The following is a 17,625-nucleotide window of genomic DNA, read 5'->3' as shown; positions in this document are numbered from 1 at the left end:
CTGCAAAGTTCAACTCTGCCATTGTGACTGATCAGTTATGATGGCAACATTAGCAACCTGCACACCACAGGTTCACATGGAATGAGAGCGCCATGAAATGGGAACGGGAACTAAAAATGCCAGCAGGACACCAATCTCCATGCATGGCTGGAGTATCATCTGCAATGCCAACATCCCTGTAAATAGTCATGTTCTTAAAATGCCTGCTTATTTTTGGAAACATGTTACCTTCTCCTGTAATTGTCTAGAAAGCAGAATATGAAGGAGACCTCACATTTCAGTTCCAAGGAACAGCTTCTGGCTTCTGCAATCTTTAATTAAACCACAAAAATTTTGGTCCTAGACACGTACTTTCTATCATTTACAGTTTGACAGGTTTAGTTCAGGGTTTGGCTTCTTTTTTCCTACAATGATATTCTAGTTGAAATTTTTCATGCATAAAAGCAATTAAACTTGAGTGAAATACTGTATAATTTTTGCCCTTAGGATTTTTTATCAGAAGATTTTTGAGCCAGCAACACAAAGCCAGCCTTGATTTAAAACTTTGTATGTGCAACAATACCTCTGGCACAGCAGAAAGATCAGAATGATTTCTGTATTTGAAAGAAGCATGATCAACATTCACAGGATGTTCATTTCCCATCATTTTAGAAAGACAATTTTGCAGGTTCCAAATGTACATAGGTATTGATGTATACCATCATTTTCATAGATGCCAGCAATTTTAAACTACTTTTAAAATTGAGCGAGGTGTGAAGAATAATCTGGGTTGGGATTCTTCCAGTTTCAGAGATCTTTCTGTGCGAGTTAGACTGAACTGACTATCCTCTGAGGATGTGGGGAAACTCAGAACCACTCAGTGTCCATTTCTCAGAACTGCTCTTGACATGACTTCTATCTGCACTGTTGTATAAAAAGTGTTTATTAGCTGTAAGGTTAACATATATAAGGGAAAAGACACCCTATCACTACTTGGGGATACACTCAGAAAGCCAGGTTCAGATGTTAGCACCTGCATATGGTTTATATTTCCTACCTCTAAAAAACTATCCAGAATAACTGAGTGAGAGATCTTTTTAAGAAGAAAAGCCAATGTGTTTTGGCTATCCAACTAGAGGGATCCAAGCCAACAGAGGAAAGGGTTTCTCCCATGACCACATAGCTGTCCTCTTTCTTTTGAAGAACTGGCTCCCTTTGTCAATATTGTGTGGATTCCTTTTTCATTAGAGGCCAATATCCTGAGGGACTTTCCTCAAAATTAGTCTTTACTCCTGGGTGTAGCTACACAACACTCAGTGGAAGAACTGGCATGAACTTGGTGTATTTCACAGTATACAATTCTCACCTGCAGAGTTTTATGGATCCTCACACACCGTATCATTATCTAGATTTGAGTAAGGCATCTGGTTGTCCTGGAGCTTTCCCCCTAAGCCTCCAATTTTCAGTGGCTTATACCCTCCTGAAGCAGTTACTTTCAAAGATGAATTCTGCTGTGCTTGTTCTCAGCTCAGTGACTCTGAAAAGTCTAAAAAAGTAATGTTCATCTTTTGCTGTGGTTTGGATCGTCATGTTATATGAAATAACTACTTTAGTTTTCATGTGTAAGCATCTTCACTAAAAGTAAAAAATAAAAAGAAATCAAATCTTGCCTAGCCTTACTGAAAAGGCTTATTTCCTTACTTATTTCCTTTCAGTTGGAATTAGTTATGAACAGGTTTGGGGATTTGTTTGGTTTGTGGCATTTTTTTTTTAGATAGATCATTTGTTTGCACAGAAAACAATTAAGAAATTTTATTCAAGGTCACACAGCTAACATAATCTCCCATGTGCTGTGATTTAGAAAGTCTTTTGTGATGTGATCATAGACCACCATTGCACATTCACTGATAAATATGGCACCCAACCGTACACTCAATAATGAAATAATAAACTCTGCAAAGACCTGTTCATGGCTGTTCCCTTAGATTACAGGTATCTTTAATATCATTTAATGACTTTTTAATATGGAAAACTTTCTATAAGCATTTTAGAGTTTCATTTCCTTGTGATGGGAAAGTTGTGAAATGGTCCTATCAGTCCTGCTTTGAGGATATGAAGCAACATTAGTCACCTTTTTAAAATTAATTTTGTTTTCAATAAAACCACATTAAAAGAGCATAAACAGAAACATGCAAAAATTTGAGTCCCAATATAAGCATGATCTGAGGAGTTAGAAACGTCCAAGTATACTCTCAGCTAATCAATGAGTTTGAGGGGCACTGAAGAGAATTCATGCACTGACATTTTCTGGTTTAAGACAAGGTACTATTCTGCTCCACAGGGTGCCTTTTGGGTGACTGACACTCAGAATCCCTGCCATTAAGTTTAAAGTGAGTCTGATTGTTGGATGTGTTCACTCCTAATGAGCTGCACACAGTACACAGTGCTGTGTCCTGTCTAGTCCAGTGTCAATGAGAGAAAAAGAGTTATTTTTTCTGCAAGGCACACTAGAAGACACTGAGAAAATCACCTACATATTATCACTCAGCTAAAGCCTAGAAGCATTGACTAAAATTGGGGTACAGCTGTGCTGAGCACCCTACAGGAGTCTAATTGCTGTCTAAAGTGGCATAGTTGGAAAAGGATAAAACCATAAAACCACTCCAATGCCATTTTAAAAAATGAAAATCTGGTCTCTGAAGGACTGGCAAGCCATCAAAGACAGTCTGTGACAGCCTCAAGGCAAAAAGCTTTCCCAAAGATCACTCTAGTGCCCTAACTCCAAAACAACCCCTCATCTCCGAAGCATCACTGTGAACCCCAGTATCTGGTATAGGTATAATTCCATCAATATTTAAAATGTCTTGGTTACTTTTACCTTTCTGAATACTGGTGGAAGTCTGAATAGTCATTTCAGGCATTGGCATTGGCAAAATGGTGCCCAGGAAAAACATTTACTGAAAGTTTCCTTTTACAAAGGAAGATGGCAATTTCATAGTGGGAAGGGCACAAGATATTTTGCTGTGAGACTAACTAAAGTCAGAAAACATACTTCAAAATGAGTAACAGTGACATACAAAGTAACATGCTCAAGTGGACTAATTCACTGCATTCCTATTGCTGCCCTGGTGAGTATTACTGGAATGCTCATATCTGCATGATCAGTTTTCAGGATTTACCAGACTATGGACCCCAGAGGTACAAGAGCAAGTCCAATCAAAATGAGAATGTCACATAAAGTCGCGATGCAACTTACACCTGAATGTGACAAACAACAAATACATATATAATTAGTGCTTGATTTTATTGGTGTTGAAGACATTTTTGAAGCTATAAGAGGATGATACTACTCTTCCCCCACATAAATCATTCACATCTTCTTTATTAGTTCTAGCTCACAGATATGCACTCTGACAGTTCTACATCCCTCACATTAGGAATCATTCAGCTTCAGAGTCATTCCTCTTCTCAGACACTTTGCATTCAGCAGCAAATCAAACTTACCCCTGCATGCTTTACGTGTGGCATTTATTATGACAGTGAATAAGAATTCATCCTATCGTTGTTCCAAAAAATTGTAATATTTGAAAACTCAAATATGCACCTTCTTTCCCAAAGAGTGGGATTTTTCACATTTGCAGACCTGATTTCAAGGCAGTTTGACCTGTTTTGATACATAAATATAGCTAGACTTTCAAAAGTGTTCCATATCTAGCAGCTCTTATTATAGTCAGATTTTCTGAAGAATTCAAGTATCCTAGTGCCAAATCCTTTGGAAAAAAACCTAACTTACTGTAGTGCTGACCAAGGATTTGTACTCTTTTGAAAATCTGGCCCTGATATTGAGTGCTACTCTCTTGTAAAGTCTTCAGACCATAACTGGTCTGATTCCTCCAGCATTTACACAGAAAGCTGGTGATGTCTACTGCTACAGACATCTGGGAAAGAGATACAAGCCAAATTTTTTATTTATATTAACTGGCAAGCATAATATATTTATAAAAGGAGAAGCATTCCTAAGCATCAGATATGATTATTTTTATTCTCCATGCAGACAAACTTACCCATTTTATTATTCTACAGGGAGTTGGAATTTTGCATTCTGTTACTAAAGAAGCATCAATGCAATACAGTGCAACAACTTTATGCCATGAACATCCACAGGACTGGTCAGCTCTTTCCCCTAAAATTCTCTAAAATCACACAACCATTAAAATTAAATTTTGTGTTCATATTAGTAGCAGTGTAACATATTGGGAGCTAGTTTTAGACTCTCTAATCTTCGACCAGCTGAAACTTGAAACAGATATGGTGAAAACCTGTGTCTTTGCAGAAGGCAAAAGCAAGAAAACAATGTAAAAGCAGCAGTATGAGTGCCAGCTTCTGGGAGTACAAGATACAGAGAATCCCAGGCTAATCTGTTCCCAGCTATACTATTCACCACATGGTGTCTAAGGATTTGTTTTAAGCCCTTCCCAAAGAGTCTGTCATCCCGTTTCCTTGTCTCCAGAAAATGTCTTATGTAACTGTAAATAAATGTTCAAATGAGTTTAGCAGTCATCAGGATGTCTTGTATTTGAGCACTATAGCCTTTTCCCCTGAAGATTGATTTAAGAAGTTGCATTTGTGGCCATTTTACTATATATTTTTAATTTCACAGATTTCCCACTTTGCTGCTTTCCTGGGATTACAAAACTGATCTTTGTAAACTAAACCTTGAACTGAAACTTGGGAAAAATGGAGATGCATTTTCCTATCTTTTTTCTTTTGACCCACAGGACCTCCAAGTCACCTTCTGTTATGAACTGTTTTTTTGACTTCTCTCTTGATATAATCTCTTGCTTTCACCTCAGTTACAATTCCTGTACAGGTCTCACTTCTATCACATTAAAAGGGCAAAATGAAAGAAAAAAAATCCTTAAGAACTTTTTACTATCTTATCTCTTCTTTACTCATTGAATATGTAATTATGGATGTGTGAGTAAATGATTATTCTTTTCCACTCTTAACTGCCCAGCATATGATATGCTGCAGAACCAGGCAGAGATGCTCCAGCTACCTGGAACTACACCTGTTCTCAGTGTTTTGAGAGCAATATTTCACTGTAAGGACCCAGTCATGGGATTCTTGGAAGCTCTCAATTCCAACAGCCCCTGGCAAAATGCAGATGGGATTTAAATCATATATATACTACTGCACACAAACTGTCTGGGGGATTTCCCTCTTCACATCTTGCTACAAGTGAATTTTTAAATGTTTGCACAGATTTTGAACAAACTGTGCCAAATAAAATTCACTACTTCTTATTCAGCAAAAGAAGCAAGAAAGGAATGATTGAATCAGTGAATCTGAAGCATGTTATAAAAAATTAACATAAAATGTGTGCTAACAAAAGTAAGGTAAACACAATACTAACATATTAATTCATTTCCTTCACAACACTACAATTAGTTTCCAAGCTTTAGACTGTTTTAATTTAATGCACAGAAATACATTTTCCCCAGGACTGCCATTCCGCTGTGAATAGGGGAAGCAAGTACACCAGTATGTTACAGTCAAGGACTATTTAAAAATATTTACACATTTCTCTCCCCAACTTCACATATCCAGCATTTTTAATGCAAGCTACTAATCATCTCATTCACAACGACTGTCTGCCTAATTTACTCAAGTACTTAATGGTGGCTATTATGACAGCCAAGGATCATGGGACTAGATCCCTAAGAGACAAGGTCAGACCAGTAAAATTAGCCATCTGTCCAGTAAGGGTTTTAAGCTCAGGCTCTATTTAAGTATTAAGTTTCCAACTGTACAGGCATTTGTTTTCTTTTCATGAGCAAGAAAACGCACAATAGTGATTCTAAAAACCAGCAATAAAAATCTTTCAGTACTGTGGGATAGATACAAAAAGGATCTGAAGCTACAAACACTTTGTGAGATGAACTTACTAAACTTTTTGTATTTTCAACTGAACTGATCCCAGTGAACTCAGTGATAAGAGTCAGTGTTGGTCACAAAGACTCCGGGATAGTCCCAGTGTTGGAAACAGTCTCGGGCATAGTTATCTTCTCTTAGCACCTCAATTTGTAAAGTACACAGAATGTCAAACTTCACCATGCACTGTGTCCCCATCTCATTGTTTACATTTTACCGTACTGTTTCATACGCTGCAGACTGTAAAAGGGCTGTAAAAGCTGCTCAGACTCAGGGTTTTAACTTTCAACATCTAAGGACCGTGCACGACCTCCTTGATCAGCGCGCAAACCTCCCGCCGACAGCCGTGGGAACTCTCACACAGGACAGATAGTGCTCAGCGAGGACCAGGAGGCTCACCACATCATACTTGGTACACAATAGCTACATTTTTGGGACAAAATCATTGCTTCTCTAGTAATTTTTCTTTTACATTTACTACTCTATGTCTTACATTATTCGCTGCCACACACATAAATGTCACAGCCACGGCACGGCCTTCCCGACAGGTCACCTCTGACTGCCTTAGAGGTTCACCAGGCTTCTAACTCTGCTCACGCCGCACCACAGGTAACGGGATCCAGGGAAAAGCGGATAAAATCTTTCCCAATTTCTTCCGCAGTAGCTGCAGACTGGTCCTGGTCTGTAACTCGAGTGCGCCCACCGGCACTGGGTATAAGATGTTGGAGAAAATGGGTCGTACACCGATCCCGCAATTTCACGGGTCCCTGCCATTGCCGGGCATCCTGTCCTCCCCGTGAGAGGGCGTCGGGGGCTCGCAGGGGACGGCGAGGAGCGGCGGACGCCCCGCCGGGCACCCGGAGCTCCCGGACGCGCTCACTGCTCGGGGGCGCGGCGGCCCGACCCGGGGCACTGCCCCGCTGCCCACCCGGGGGCTGCCGCCCGGCCCCGCTGGCGCCTGTGCCCCGTCGGGGGCAGCCCCCGTGTTAAAGGGACGCGGAACTTCGCCGGTGCAAGCGTGTCGCCGGGCGGGCACCCCTCGTCTGGCGCTGCCGCCCGTCCTACCTTGCCGGCGGGGGATGTTCCTGCGCGGCGTGGCCGCGCACCCGATGCACGAAGCCAGGAGCAGCATCAAGGCGAGGCAGCGGCGGTGACAGCCGCCCGGCACCTCCATGTGCGCCGTGTCCCCCCGACCGAGCAGGGAGCTGGGGCCGGTGGCCGCGGGCGAGGGGCCGGGCGGCAGCCGGGTGCGGAGCGGAGCCGGGGCCGGCGAGGAGCGGAGCGGAGCGGACAGCGGCGCTGGAACTCGCGCCGGGCAGGGACGGGGAGGGACGGAGGGAAGGGGGGAGGAGGCTGGGTCCGGCGCTTTGATGGGATTACGGCCGCCCGGCGCGGGGCACGGCTCGGCACCTCCCCCGCGGGGCGCCGCCGCCCAGGCTCGCCCGGCCCAGCCCCGCCGGAGGGGTCGCGGCGTCCCCTGCCGGGAGCCCCCCGTGCCGGCGGGGTCGCTCGGCAGCCCGGCCCTGCCCGCGGGAAGGGTGCTCAGGACCGACCCCCGGGTACCACGGGGCAGTGTGTCACCCCTTCCTCAGCGAGAACCCCCGCCCGTCCCTGCCCTCCCCTCGCATTCGGCCCCCTTCCGCCTTGAGGAACACACTCGAGTGCTGCCGTCCCCAGGGAATATCGGCATTCGACACGGGTTTCTTCCCTTTTTTTCCCCGAGGGTACGGGGCTGAAATGCTAGCCAAATGCTGGGGCGAAGGCGAAGCTAGGAAGAGGATTTGGTGAGGAAATTGTTGCTGAATTAAGAGGATAAATTAAGTTTAATCCCCCCCAGATGGAGGCTGAGACCTATCCAGCCACTCAGACTAATATAGAAACCCCTGTGGAGATTAGAGGGGATGGGGAGAGCTGGGGGAGGAAGGCAAAGGGATGCGCTGGAGTTTGACGATCCCACAAAAAACCTGAGATAAACAGGAAATCCAAAGCATCCCTTCAGAGCAATAAAACCTTGGTGGGGTGAAAGACCAAATCCATTTGGTTTAGTATACCATATTTGAAATTTAAAAGACAGAAGGAAGTGCAGAAACTTCATATTAGCAGACATGAGATTATCTGCCCTCTGCTCCAGGTCTCATCCTAAGCTTGGTTAGTTAGAGATCAGCATAAACCCTGAAACACCAGAGTTGTTATGTCTTGAGGGTTTGTGTGGGCTTTGGTTTGGAAATCAGCTTCATTTGTTTATTTTGCTGTTTACTTTGATAACTTTCTGTGGGTTTGATGTCCATATAAATTATGTATGTTTATAGAGTCTCTTTGTGAATCTGTAAAACTGATACTCTGTTCAATGAGTTCCATGCTGTAATTTTATGACATGTGGAGAAAATACAGGAAGAGATCAGAAGAAAAACTGTCTCTCTGTGGAAATAATGCGGATACAGGAAAATAAGGAAATCTGTGCCCTTTTAGGGTATAAGAGGAGACAAGGAAATGGTGATGAAATCCTTTTGGACAGAAGATCAGAGGAAGGGAGTTTGAGCCCCTATCCTGTAAAAGCACTGCAAGTACCTCATGAAGAAGTTGGAGACCGTAATCAAAACCCTTAGAGAAGACAGCGGAGAGGATAGCCCCTGCTTACCTCGGGGACAAGGAAAGGAGACAGAAACCTGGTCCTTTTAGAAAGAGTAACATCCAAGTTTCACAGTGATCACTGCCAGGAGAGTATGCTTGAGGCTGCAGGAATTAAAGTAGTTTTGTTAAGCGTAATTGGGATGCCAGTGGTGTGTCTATCTCACACTCTTATCAGCCTGCCTTTGCAGAGACAGAGGAATTGCAGTACATGTGGGAGAAGTGCAGGACTCATTGCAGGAATTCCTGGCAGGGTCAGTAACTGTGGTGTGCTGTGAAACTGCAGTTCTCAGGGCAGAGAATGAACTCTGGACTCCATGTTTGCCCAAAAGGCACATGGACTGCTAACTTGTTGGCAAAAGTGGCAGGCAGATCACAGCCAAGGGTGGAGAAAAGCAAAGCCTGTCCTTTATATACACTCCAAGTAATTGTTGTTTGTACAGTGTGCTGTCATCAAATATATTACTATTTCTGCTTTTCTTCTTACTTGATCTCCTTCCTCCTTACTTTCACTCCCCCATTTCTTTCCTCTGACTTTCTTTTCTGGCAGTACTGATAATAACCACTGTAGTTCATCTTGTCACATATGCCTATCTACCTAAAGTATTCTGTGATTAAGTTGTAGTTGGACATATTGAGGCCAAACTGACTGGAACACCAAAGTTGATACTGCTGAGTTTCAGGCAACTGCCTGAAAAGATTCAAGACAGATTTTGTAATTTTAATTACAGTTTTGAGAGATTATCTCTGCAGCCATGCAAGTTGGCAACTTGCCTTCTGCTGTGATGAAGTGGGATATTCAGTTCTGGATGTATGGAGAGGTGCTCTTCCTGAAAATCCTACCAACAAAGGTAATCCACCACAAGCCTGGTGAATTCCCTCTAAATAACAACATGACTCCCAGTGGCTTTCTCACTGGTAAGATTTTTACACTCTCCTCATTGGCAAAGTCCCTGTTGTCTTCCAGTAGCATATGTATTTAAATTAATAAAACTTGGCACACATTTGTTAATGCAACCTCTCTCCAGAGGAACAAGCATTTTAGTGGAGTATATACAATTAAAGCTTAGAATTATGTTTAAAAGATAAATGTGTGCCTTGGTGTTCATTGATCTGGGAGATGGCAAGATGAGTGAAGTGTAACATGAACTTTTGACAGTGCTGAGTTTTGGGATGCTAGACAGTTGCTGAGTTTTGTGCCAGCTTGTGAGACACAACATCATCTTACAGATGGAAAATTACCTTTTTCATGGAGGACTCACTTGTACCGGAGAAGCAAAGTTACTAATGATACATCTTGTCTGCATATTTATCCAGCTGTTTCTCCTTGTGCTCACCTGAAACTTCTGCTGTCTGGATTTGGCTTTAATCAGTGGTGTGTAGTTGGATCCAGCTCAGAGCCATCTCTATGCCAGTGATGAGACTTTTTTCTGTCTCTGAGAATGTGTAGATGTGTAAAACACCCATCATGTGCCTGGTTCTCCAGTGGTTGTAAATACTTGTTGATAAGGACTGAGACACAGTCTTTCAAAAGTCCGTAAACCCAGGAGTCTAGTGGTGGTGGAGGCGGTTTTCCATCATTATCTCCTGAATGTGTTCCACCAGGGAAGATGCTTACTAAGCCAGCACATGGATTTGGATATACTATCCCTGTGTTCAGGTCAAATATTCCATCCTTTCTCTTACTCTGTAGCACTGGGAGAGAATAAGTCCAATTAGTTTCTTGCTCAAGGAAGCAAAGAGGATACAACACAGAGCACAGAATTTTCCCCTCATTTATCTTCCTTTAGAGACAATACATGTGCATTCAGCAATAGGGATGCAAGGAATGATGTCCTGGGAAGGCAGGAGAGACACTGTGTCATGCTTCAGTGTACCCAGACCCCTCTAAAAGCTCACATCCAGGAGGATTGACCTGATTCAGCTTGCAACTACATTAGCCTGTTACATCAACATGTGATTTGCAAGTGTTGAAATCAAGAACCACCCCTTTTCCTTAAAAAGATAAAAATAGGTATAAATGCAAAGCACCAAATTTTCAAGCATGGCCATAATCTCCCTTTCAGGTCTTGGAGGTCCAGGGTAACAGGACTTGATTTTTTTTGTAAATTTCAAAGTTGGCACATTAGGACTCTCAAAGAAAAACAGTGTGTTCAGTAGACATCTAGACCATACTCATTCATAGTTAAAAATAGATGCCTACGCTTATTTTCAACACCTGATTTTACAATAAATCACTGAGGAAGCATTGTGCTGTGGAAGGACCTAAAACAGGATGTTTTTCCTCAAAACTATTTGGTAAAAGCAAGGAAACCTTTGTGTGCAGTTAAGTGAGCAGATGGAGAGACTGGATAGCATAAGAACCTGGCCAGTGAGGTTAGCAGGCTTTTCCACTGTGATTCATGAGGGTAAAAGAGCCTTGTCTTTGCCTTGGAGCTTGTCTTCACTTGAAAGAGGAGTTATAACATTTTCCAGAGTTGCTCCACATGTGGATATGTTTAGTCCAGAATAGGATTAAAAGAAAACCAGTGAAAATTGAGGGAGAAGTATGCAAATGGAGGCATCTACATTGAAACGGGGTATTTTACACCTTTATTTTTATGATGACAGTATGGGGGGCATATTAAGACATTAAGAACCTATACGTTTTCATAATTATGAAGAATGAATTTTTTTCTCATTAACTGAAGCCTTAAAAATTTTGTTGTTCTCCCTCTATTTTTTTTTTTTAAATAATCAGCAATTTTTAAAAAACAAATTCCAGATACGTAGCATTGTGTCAATTTTTCATGATCCACTATAGATTTTTGTCAGGAGTTTTTCATAGGTTCTTCTCAAAGGAAAAGCATAAACTTTTGACCTATTTAGGTCCTTTTAATATGCCAAGGTCACTCTACCTATTTTACCATCCTGGTATTAATTCCAACAAAATACTGACTAAGAGTGATACCAATCTATATAGGTGTTAAATAGAATTATATAGAAGTGAAGATCTTTTTATTGACTTTAGTAACTTCATAAATTTATGGAAAATAGAAGGACCATTACTCACTAGCTTTCAAAATTAAACCTCACAAATGTAGTATCACTTAAAACCAGCAAACTTTAATTTAGCAGGTCACATGTGGTTTTATAGCAATAACAAACAAATCACGGTAATTTGTATCTTATTTTCATTAAATTAGAAACCAGTGCTGTTTCATAAATTAATATATGTGTTGCTTCTACTAATCTTTATAATAAATAATTGTCTGACTTACAAAATGCCATAGATGTGCATAGAGTGCATATGACAATATCTCACCTAAAGCCATAACTCTTCCGCATACCCTGTTTTTTTCTGGCTTAACTAAATTGAGTGTCTTGGGTAGACCTGTTTCTGATACTCTACAGCCAGTGTACATCTCACCAGGATAGGAAGTAAGTTCAGGCTGCCCAACAAACTTGAGGGGAAAGGGTCATGGAAACTAGTTTTCCTGCAGAGTTGTTAGGGTTTCTTCCTGAGGATATTATTAGGAAACACACAAAGGCTTATGTAAATTTAAACTACTTTGAAACAGTGAAGGGATGAATTTATCCTTTTAGGTTCTTAACTTCTGACACCATCTACTTATTTTAGATCTGGGTCTGAACTGAGCCTTCAAGGCTCTTTCTATCGCTCTGTTTTCCATAAAACAGTCTATGAAGACCTGATTTGATTAATTTAGGAGAAGGAACCCAAAACAATCCCTGCCCACCATTTACTTGTATCTTAATATAGAAACAGCAATACATCAGAGACATACTACACATGGGCATGTATTAAATGCTGAAAAAAGCAAGACCAAACAAAGAGCATCAGATGTCTCACATCAATAAATATTTGGCATGTATTTAGTAGCCAAACTGACAGTTTTAAGTCCATCAAGTTTTCCAAGGTCTCATATTCTTTCTGCCCCCCATTTTCTCTCATACAGAGTGGTTGTAGCATTGCCAGAAAGCACCATAAGCATCTGCAAGCAATGACTGTGCTACAGAGATGAGAGTCTTTGCGACCTTCATTCATGTGCTGTCAGGTCTTTCTCCTAATCTCCCTGTTTCCTGCTGTATTCAGGTATTTGGTCCCTCCATCTCTTTGCTTCCTACAACATTTCAGGATAGTTTTATTAAATACATTTCACTGGTTACTTGTACTCCATCAGGACTTACAAACCCCAGTCAAGACCAGTAGCTCTACACACAGAGACCAAGCGATAACATAGAAAGGCCTTGTTGTGGCCTAGACTTTCAAATGGGCCACAAGTAAACAGTGAGAACAAAAGTGGGGAATGGGAGGATGATGAGCAACGAGAAAAATAGTGGTCATAGCCCTGCAGTCACCTGGCCAGTATAAACCATTACATTCCTCATTGTTGTCTCACTCTTTTGCCCTCACTCATTTTCACTTTCTTTTATGCTGCATTAGTACTTATCATGTTATCAAGTGTTCTTTCCTAACACACTATAAATTTTTTATTAGTCACAGACTGACACTTTGCAGTATATTTATGATTAGGAACAAGTATGCACTAAACTGTTAAAACAATAGGATTACAGGGAATAAACATTTGATGTTCCATTTGTGGGTCAACTTTATTACTTTGTTTGAAATTTAAAATAAATGCAATCAGGAGTGAACATAATCATTCATTTGTGCCAGCACTCCAAAATGGATGTTGCAGTCTATGTGTTCAAATCCTAAAATTTAATCCTGTAGTTTCTTTTGGTAAATATTACTTTTTCTGACTCCTATAGCAAAGAATTTGACAGCTCTTTGGTCACAGATTAGGGTGTCAGTGTGCTGCAAATGTCCAAGGTAAACTCCAAAGACCACTCAATCTGAGTAAATTTAACTACAAGATGGGAAAGTTCGTAAGCAAAGTAGGCCCCGTGGAAATAGGGCCTAGCCACGTGTGGTAGCTTGGAAGAGCCAAACCTGACACTTTTTATGAGAAAGCTATTGAGTTATTCTTTCTATCAGACTTGTTTGTGGATTTGTAGGTTCCTGTTTTATTAACCTTGTTTTCCTCCTCCTTTTGTCTTCTTTGGCTGTGTTTTGGTTAGGTGGAGAAAGCATTGTTTTGAACTCAGAATGTTCTTTATAGTGTCCCTTATTCAGCTCACAAAGAAACAGCAGAAGCACAAAGACCAAAATTTAAAACAATTCTAACCTATGAATCTAAGCATATTTTTATTCATCTCTCTCACCTTTTCATCTCAGGTAAGTCAATAATTCCCAGTTTTATTCCTGATGAGTTAGCAGAGCAAGTTCTTCTCTTGCCAAGTCAGTTCTTGACAGACTTTGGACCTATGGTAAATGCAGTGAAAAGCAGCAGAAGGAAGAAATGTCCTCTTTTACAAACCTATATATATTTTTAGGCACTCATTCTCTTGGGGTGATTTTATGAAAATACTGTATTTCCCTATCGTCTGCTTTATGCCCAGAAATGGGTCCCATAGCTTTTAGCCGGGTCCAGCAGAGGGGGGAGAGATGCCAGGTGAATTCTTCGGCATGGTTTGTGTTCAAGGACTCACACACACTCCCCCATGTCCTCACCACTGCAGAGCCGAGGGAGCACCTCTCTGCTTTTAGCCAGCTTGTTAGCTGAGGCAAGAAATTTTCCTATACCAGCATACCGAAATCCTCTGGTAACTTCTTCTTCCTCTTCTGGAACTGTTTGGCCTAGCTATGATCCGAGAACCAGATCATCTCACCCCGTGGACTGGCAGGGAGGCTGCAGGGACACCGCATCCCAGCCTCTGGCCTCAGGAGGGGCCGAGCCAGCTAAAGAGGGAACTCTCAATCCACCAGCTTTCTCTGCATCAAGGAGGTTTAATATTTTAACAGTTATTCATTTTTCCTGTGCCCTGCTGGCACTTTTTTGTCAAGTAAATAGTTTTTTCACTTTCCTTCAAGAAATTCCTTTGGTGTTGGTGGGGGAGGGAGTGCAGAAACCTGCCTTCTGTGCAAGAGACATATCTTCCCGAGCATTTCCCCCTAAACTTGTCTCAAACTGAAATATTCATAAATTGTACATGCAGCAAATATCAATATTTATTATTTGTAAGTGGGGGAGATGTTGGAAAAAAGATGCTTTTTCCATCTTTTCTCTTTATGATGATGATATAAAGAAAAATTAATGATCCACAATGCTTCGAGGAGTTAGGTCACCATCTTCATATTTGTTTTCCCATTTCAGTCCTCTGCTCTCAAAAAAAGTGACTTCAAATATTGTCTTTCATTGTTTTTCTATTTAATATAATATGTATCAACTCCCCACCCTCTCATCTGTTAATTTCAAAGACTGGTATATAACTCCTGTTTAGGATACAATTTCCCAGGGTATTTCCCCACATTTGTGATCAGGATTTCAGAATTACAGAATCACAGAATGGGTCAGGTTGGAAGGGCCCACAGTGGGTCATCTGGTCCAACCTCCCTGCTCATCCCAGAGCACACAGCACAGGATTGTGTCCAGGTGGTGCTTGGGTATCTCCAGTGAGGGAGGCTCCATGACCTCCCTGGGCAGCCTGTTCCAGTGCTTGGTCAGTGTCACAGTAAAGAAGTTCTTCCTCATGTTTGGGTGGAACTTCCTGTGCATCACTTACTGCCCACTGCCTCTTGTCGTATTGCCCAGCACCACTGAGCAGAGCCTGCTCCATCCTCTGACCCCTCCCTGCAGACACTGACAGATATCAGTGAGGTCCCCTCTCAGTTATTCCTTCTTGAGGCTGAACAGAATCAATTCTCTCAGACTTTCCTTGTAAGAGAGCTGCTCCCGTCCCTTCATCACCTTTGTAGTTCTCTGCTGGACCCACTCCAGGACCTCCATAATCTCTCTTGTACTGCAGAGACCAGAACTGAGCAGAGACTCCAGGTGGGACCTCACTTGGGCTGAGCAGAGGAGCAGGATCACCTCCCTTGACTGCTGGCATTGCTCTTCCTAATGCATCCCAGGATTCCATTGGTCTTCCTGGCCACAGGGGCACTGCTGGCTCATGGCCAGTTTGTTGTCCACCAGGACCCCCAGGTCCTTCTCCACAGAGCTGCTTTCCAGCAGGTTGGCCCCCAGCCTGTGCTGGTACCCAGGGTTGTTCTTCCCCAGGTGCAGGACCCTGCATTTGCCCCTGTAAAATTTCAGACAGTTCTTCTCTGCCCATCTCTCCAGCCTGTCGAGGGCCCTCTGAAAGGCTGCAGAACACTCTGGGGCATCAGCCACTCCTCCCTTCTTACTTTCAGAAAGAGCAGTAAATGATGAATTTGCAGAAGGAATGACATTTCTGGGAAGGCCATTGAAGAAGTGGAAGACTACAAGATCTGCTAGTTCTCTTTCACTCAGTCAGTCTCTACTCCTCCTGCCACAGGGAAATATGACCACTAGAGGAAAAAGCAAAAGTTTTAAGAAGTTGAATTTTTCTTTCCAAATTTTTCTTGAGGTCTGGGTGTTCTAACACATTGCCATGGATATAACATCATATACCAGTTCACCTCTGGAACCTGACATTAAAAAACCCTCTTGTACGTATCACATGGTCTCCCAGTTTACATGAATATAAAAGATAAGAGGTCTCCAACTAATTTTGTGCATTGATTCACCTAAGAAATTCCTCCCCTGTCTCTTCCCAAAGATCACTGAAAACTTCACTTGCCACAGATTAATTCACTGTCTTGAAACACAGAGAAAATACCGCAGAGATAACTCCAGCTGTCTTGCAGCTTGACAAGCCTCTAAGAAGGTTTTGAAAATCATAAATTTTTGAAAAGATGTTTAAAAGCAGTTTTAAGTGTTTCCCTAACAGAGTAGTAATATTTATATAAAAATAGCTGGTAGCAAGTTCCAAACAATACACCATAAAGGCATCGACAGCACTGAGATAGGATTACATGGTGAATAAGTTGTGAAACCTTTTAACTTTCTCATTTTTTGACTAAGAAAATACAAAAATTATGTGTTATTTATTTCCCAAGCTTGACTTGACATGATTTTACATCTTTCTTGTCATTATGAGAGCCCCCTGCTTGTGTAAATATGAAAACAATGGGTTAGTGAGGTACTCATCCTAAAACCATGCTTCTTATTTTTGGAGTGAAAGATGTTTTAAACAAGACAGCAATTTCCTTTTGCTTCACCTGTGTAGGGTAATATCTAGGTTCCACAAAATTCTAGAGGGACAAGTTCAACTGTGGCCACTGAGGGCAACTGCTCGGTGGCAGTTGCTGGCGCAGGAACTGCCCAGGATCTGGGAGATTCTTTGTTTCCCCAAGAGCACATGACCAAATGAGCTCTTGAATAGTCATAGAGCAGCAGATTTTATGGAGTAGTAAATGCCATCATCCGGCTTATTTATGTTTATAATGACTATGTTGTGGATCCATATTTCAGGTCCCAAATGGGTGGGCTGCAAAACAGTACAAGGAAAATGGTGCTGATCTCTCAGGCAGATTCAGAAGATGAGGGTACTATTCTATTGATGTAACCATAACTCTGAAGGTGTCCAGTGGTTTCTGTGCAGGGCAGCTGTGGACTCACATCACGTGTGATATCCATGGTAGTGTGTGTAAAACTGTCTCAGGTCTTGGTCAGTTGTGCTGCCCTCTGGCCTGTTAATGCATCTCAATTTCCTGTGGCTTTGAAATTCAAGGCCAGATTTTTCCAGCACAGTTTTATAATGGCAAGGCAGTTTTGACATGCATTTCCACTCAACAGTCCTGTTACATTGCAGAGTGGGTGGGGTGCAGGATACTGTGTTCCTGTCCCAACGTCCATCTTGAGCTGTTTTCCTAAAATTGCCCCCCCAGTTTCAATGCTAACTATCTTGCCCTTTACTTCTCTGTTACTCACTGCTGAGATATGGCATCCCAAGCGCAGAGGTGAAGCTGCTGTGAGGCAGTGGTTTTGGACTTGAAGTTATGCATTAACTTGCCAGCTGTTCCCTTGCTATGGACATACTAATTTATTTTCTCTCAGAGACAGGGAACAGAAAGCTATATTCAGCTTGTAATTCAAATATGAGTTTTCAGTCTGATTTAGCATTTTTTACTATGCATCTAATACAAATAAGACA

At 41.9% G+C, this 17,625-nt stretch overlaps 1 protein-coding gene across 2 annotated transcripts in view; it reads right to left on the bottom strand.

Moving 5' to 3' along the window:
• EGFLAM (EGF like, fibronectin type III and laminin G domains) overlaps nt 1–7,234 on the bottom strand; it is a 79,180-nt gene extending 71,946 nt beyond the window's left edge. For both annotated transcript variants that reach the window (XM_069001480.1, XM_069001481.1), the window contains exon 1: nt 6,979–7,234. In XM_069001480.1, coding sequence (XP_068857581.1) covers nt 6,979–7,087 — 109 coding nt within the window. In that variant the 5' untranslated portion in view covers nt 7,088–7,234. The remainder of the gene's footprint in view (nt 1–6,978) is intronic.
• Between the last annotated feature and the right edge of the window lie 10,391 nt (nt 7,235–17,625).

The sequence above is a fragment of the Aphelocoma coerulescens genome (assembly GCF_041296385.1).
Source record: "Aphelocoma coerulescens isolate FSJ_1873_10779 chromosome Z unlocalized genomic scaffold, UR_Acoe_1.0 ChrZ, whole genome shotgun sequence".
NCBI classification, from domain to species: Eukaryota; Metazoa; Chordata; class Aves; order Passeriformes; family Corvidae; genus Aphelocoma; species Aphelocoma coerulescens.
Note: the sequence above shows the minus strand (reverse complement) of the source record. Positions and strands in the feature narration are given on the sequence as shown.